Source organism: Triticum urartu, chromosome 5A (genome assembly GCF_056163025.1).
Source record: "Triticum urartu cultivar PI428250 chromosome 5A, HENAU_Tu73, whole genome shotgun sequence".
Lineage (NCBI taxonomy): Eukaryota > Viridiplantae > Streptophyta > Magnoliopsida > Poales > Poaceae > Triticum > Triticum urartu.
Window position 1 is genome coordinate 394917 of NC_141877.1, and position 5109 is coordinate 400025.

The 5109-nt window shown below is 41.6% G+C and overlaps 1 protein-coding gene across 1 annotated transcript; it reads left to right on the forward strand.

The window, feature by feature from the left end:
• The first annotated feature begins 3208 nt into the window (after positions 1–3208).
• On the forward strand, positions 3209–3746 carry LOC147967298 (uncharacterized). The gene is made up of 2 exons (XM_087522431.1): positions 3209–3301; positions 3420–3746. Exons 1-2 carry the CDS (start codon positions 3209–3211, stop codon positions 3744–3746), a joined length of 420 nt encoding a protein of 139 aa, XP_087378557.1.
• Positions 3747–5109: the final 1363 nt, after the last annotated feature.

A 5109-nucleotide genomic window follows, 5' to 3' on the forward strand; every position in this document is an offset into this window, starting at 1 on the left:
GACAGATGTCAACCGAGATTCGCATGACTAATGGGCCAGAAAGCGGCAGTCTTGACCACGGCGCACTGGGCCGACCCATTTTTTTATGTTACACTGCTAACAAAAATCTAATGTGTGAAACTTTTTTCCTTTTTATATAATCCGTGAAAAAATCTCTAATGCGTGATTTTTTTTCTTTTTTATATAATCCGTGAAAAAATATCTAATGCGTGAAACATTTTTCAACTTGTTTTTTGAATTTTCGAAGCTTTTTACAAATCTGGTGGACATTTTAGAATCCATGAAATTTTTGCGAAATCCGTGATTTTTTTCTAAATCCATGTTTTTTCTAAATTCATAAACTTGTTTTTCTAAATTTATGAACTTTTTCCAAACTTGTGAACTGTTGTTGAAAATTTATGAGTTTTTTTAGAAAATCGATGTTTTTTTAAAAAAAATATGAACTTTCAGCCGCAGTGTTCACCATGGCGTGCACCCGTCCCCGTGCTGGGCCGGTCCATTTTTCTATTACACTGCTAAAAAATATTTAATGGAGATAACCTTTTCCTTTTTCATATAAACCGTGAAAAATTATTTAATTCATGTTTTATTTTTTTTATTTCTTAATAATATGCAAAAATTACCTAATGCGTGAAACTATTTTAAATATGTTTCTTTAATTTGTGAACTTTTTTACAAAGCTCGTGCTATTTTTAGAATCTCTGAAATTTTTTAAATCCATGAACTGTTTTTTCTAAATAGATGAAAATTTTCCAAACCTATGGACTTTTTTTGAATATTGATGGGATTATTTGAAAATCGACGATTTTTACATTTATGAACTTCAAGCCGCAGTGTTGACGACGGTGTCATGATTTTTTTTGCCAAATTCATGATCTTTTGTTGTTTCCGTGAACTATATCGAATTCTTAGAGTTTTTTCCATTTCCGTGAACTAAGGAAGGGTCAAATAGGACTAACTATTTTTTATTGGACTACTAAGTGATGTTAACGTAGTGGTTAATGGCTACAACTCAACGTACTGCACTGCAGTTCGATTCTTGCTACTCACATATTATTATTTTTTCTTTTGCATTCTCTGTAGGTTGCTGGGCTTCATAGACTGCACGAAGTGGATAGCCTGCTGGGCCAGACTAGGCTCGCCCAGTTTTTTTCGGCGCGCTACCAATACTGGGCACGATAAACAATCCCTGTATTCCACACGATCCTAGGGTTTGTTTTAGACCGGGATTACATAGTCTAGGGTACAATTGACAGGGATTTCGATGTTGGGGTTCATTTCGAAGTTAACGTAGTGGTTAATGGCTACAACTCAACGTACTGCACTGCAGTTCGATTCTTGCTACTCGCATATTATTATTTTTTCTTTTGCATTCTCTGTAGGTTGCTGGGCTTCACAGATTGCACGAAGTGGATAGCCTGCTAGGCCAGACTAGGCTCGCCCAGTTTTTTTCGGCGCGCTACCAATCCTGGGCATGATACACAATCCCCGTATTCCACACGACTCTAGGGTTCGTTTTAGACCGGGATTGCACAGTCTAGGGTACAATTGACAGGGATTTCGATATTGGGGTTCATTTCACCTAACCTCTACAAATTCATGGTTTAAAGTAGACTTTTTCCTTCATCTTACCGGACAGTTTGTGGAGGGGTCCTCTGCACCAGAGTAGGTCCAACATAATCATGTCGCTTTTTTAAACAAAAATCATAGAGATTCAACCATGTAAATTATCAACCAAACCAATTTAGTTTTGAGATTTACTTATTGGCATATCACATATTTGTCAGAAACAACCTATGCTTTAATTTACTATAAAAAAGAAAAAATGTATTCATACCTAGGCGTGCGGTTCTAGATGACTTGACGATAAGTGGACGTGTTACTGTTGTATTCCATCCACATGTGACTGTTGTAGGATCCTACAATGTGCTCCTGAGACGATGGGCGTGTGAGAATTTGTTGTTGGAAGAACTTCATTGGTCGGGTGGGCTGCAAAGCGAAGACTAAGATTAGCCCAAACACTCCGGCTGTGTCCAGAACTAAAATTTGCCAAACCCTTAATATTGACACTGAAGCATTATCCGATAAGTATCTTGGATTGCCTGCCATGGTGGGTGCAGACCGAAGTGATTGCTTTAGACAATTCTATGAAAGAATCAAGGAAAGGCTAAAAGGATGGATTGAAAAACAGCTTTCCACAGGAGGGAAGGAGATACTTATTAAATCTATTGCCCAAGCAATACCAGTTTTTGCTATGTCGGTATTTAGTATCCCTAAAGGGATATGCAAGGAGATCACAGACATGATTGCGGAGTTTTGGTGGGGAGATGATGAGGATCATAAACGGATGCATTGGTACACGTGGTGGAAGATGTGCTACCCTAAAAATGAAGGTGGAATGGGTTTCAGGGACCTGTACTCTTTCAACGTGGCAATGCTTTCAAAGCAATGTTGGCGCCTAATTAATAATCCTGATTCCCTTAGCGCTCGGGTGTTAAAAGCTAAATATTATCCAAATGTTGATTTACTCCATGCAACACTTAAAAATGGGGCTTCGTTCACATGGCAGAGTTTGATGAAGGGATTGGAGACCTTCAAGCTGGGGTACATATGGCCCATTGGTACCGGAGAGAAAGTAGACATTTGGCAGGATCCATGGGTACCAGCAAGTCCAGACCGTAAGATAATCTCAAGCCGGGGTCAATCTGTCCTAACTAAGGTGAGCGAACTGTTGGATCCTTATGAAGGAACGTGGGATGAAGAGATGATAAGATCTATTTTTAATCTAGTTGATGTTCAAAGGATACTGAAGATTCCAATTAATACTAGTTCTTTTGAGGACTTTATTGCATGGCACCCTGAACGTAATGGCATCTTCACTGTTCGATCAGCTTATAAAGTTCAGTGGAATCAATCTTCCAGGGCACATGCAAATAGATCAGGGATTCCAGCGGGCTCAAAAACTCCGGAGATTTGGAGGAAACTTTGGAAACTTACGATCCCACGTAAAGTTTCAATATTCTGTTGGCGGGCTTTACATGGTATAATTCCCCTAAAATCGATTCTAGTTAATCGACATGTTGGAAGTGAAGATGGGTGCCCAATATGCCATGGAGCCGCTAAAGATATTAAACATCTTCTGTTCAGTTGTACTCATGCGAAGGAACTATGGAGAAACTTGGGGATAATAGAAATTGTTGAACAGGCTATGGTGGGGCAGCGATCATGGTCGGTGGTCTTGGAAAATCTACTGATGGATGATCGACCGCTCGCTCTTAAGCCGGGCTTGGACGTCAAACAGGTGATAGCTGTGGGGGGGGTACCTATGGTGGATTCGTCGTGAGTTGACACATAATGGTACACCTCCTCTATCCCCCAGATGGTCAATGTCTGTAATGGCAATCGCAAACAATTTTCAGGAGGCAAATCAAAAACCACGAGATAACCATATACAGAGATGGCTGAAACCTGATCCGAAGTTTGTTAAGGTGAATGTTGATGCAGCATATTTTGAGAACGAGAGGGCGGGGGCAACAACTGCTGTGATCAGAGATGAGAAAGGGAACTTTCTGGCAGCCCAATGTAAATTTTTACCCCATGCTGTTGATGTGGTTTCCTCTGAAGCTCAAGCGATGAGGGATGGACTTGTGCTGGCGAATTCCTTGGGGTTCCCTAGAGTGGAAGCTGAATCAGACTCGACAACGGTGATTGATCAGTCCTCGGGCCAAAACAGATGGTGGGATTGAAGGAAATATGCCCTAGAGGCAATAATAAAGTTATTATTTATTTCCTTATTTCATGATAAATGTTTATTATTCATGCTAGAATTGTATTAACCGGAAACATAATACATGTGTGAATACATAGACAAACAGAGTGTCACTAGTATGCCTCTACTTGACTAGCTCATTAATCAAAGATGGTTATGTTTCCTAACCATGGACAAAGAGTTGTTATTTGATTAACGGGATCACATCATTAGTTGAATGATCTGATTGACATGACCCATTCCATTAGCTTAGCACCCGATCGTTTAGTATGTTGCTATTACTTTCTTCATGACTTATACATGTTCCTATGACTATGAGATTATGCAACTCCCGTTTGCCGGAGGAACACTTTGTGTGCTACCAAACGTCACAACGTAACTGGGTGATTATAAAGGAGCTCTACAGGTGTCTCCAAAGGTACATGTTGGGTTGGCGTATTTCGAGATTAGGATTTGTCACTCCGATTGTCGGAGAGGTATCTCTGGGCCCTCTCGGTAATGCACATCACATAAGCCTTGCAAGCATTGCAACTAATGAGTTAGTTGTGAGATGATGTATTACGGAACGAGTAAAGAGACTTGCCAGTAACGAGATTGAACTAGGTATTAAGATACCGACGATCGAATCTCGGGCAAGTAACATACCGATGACAAAGGGAACAACGTATGTTGTTATGCGGTCTGACCGATAAAGATCTTCGTAGAATATGTAGGAGCCAATATGGGCATCCAGGTCCCGCTATTGGTTATTGACCGGAGACGTGTCTCGGTCATGTCTACATTGTTCTCGAACCGTAGGGTCCGCACGCTTAAGGTTTCGATGACAGTTATATTATGAGTTTATGATTTTTGATGTACCGAAGGAGTTCAGAGTCTCGGATGAGATCAGGGACATGACGAGGAGTCTCGAAATGGTCGAGACGTAAAGATCGATATACTGGACGACTATATTCGGACATCGGAAAGGTTCCAAGTGATTCGGGTATTTTTCGGAGTACCGGGTAGTTATGGGAGAAGCAATGGGCCTTGATGGGCTTTAGTGGGAAGAGGAGAAAGGGCCAAGGGGCTGCTGCGCCCCCCCTCCCCTCTGGTCCGAATTGGACTAGGGAAAAGGGGGCCGGCCACCTTTCCTTCTCCTCTACTTCCTTCTCCCTTCCTCCCCTCTTGGTGGACTCCTACTAGGACTTGGAGTCCTAGTAGGACTCCACATCCTGGCCGCACCAATTGCCTTGGCCGGCCTCCTCCTCCTCCATCCTTTATATACTGAGGCAAGGGGCACCCCATGAACACAAGTTGATCTTCGTCATCGTTCCTTACCCGTGTGCGGTGCCCCCCTCCAC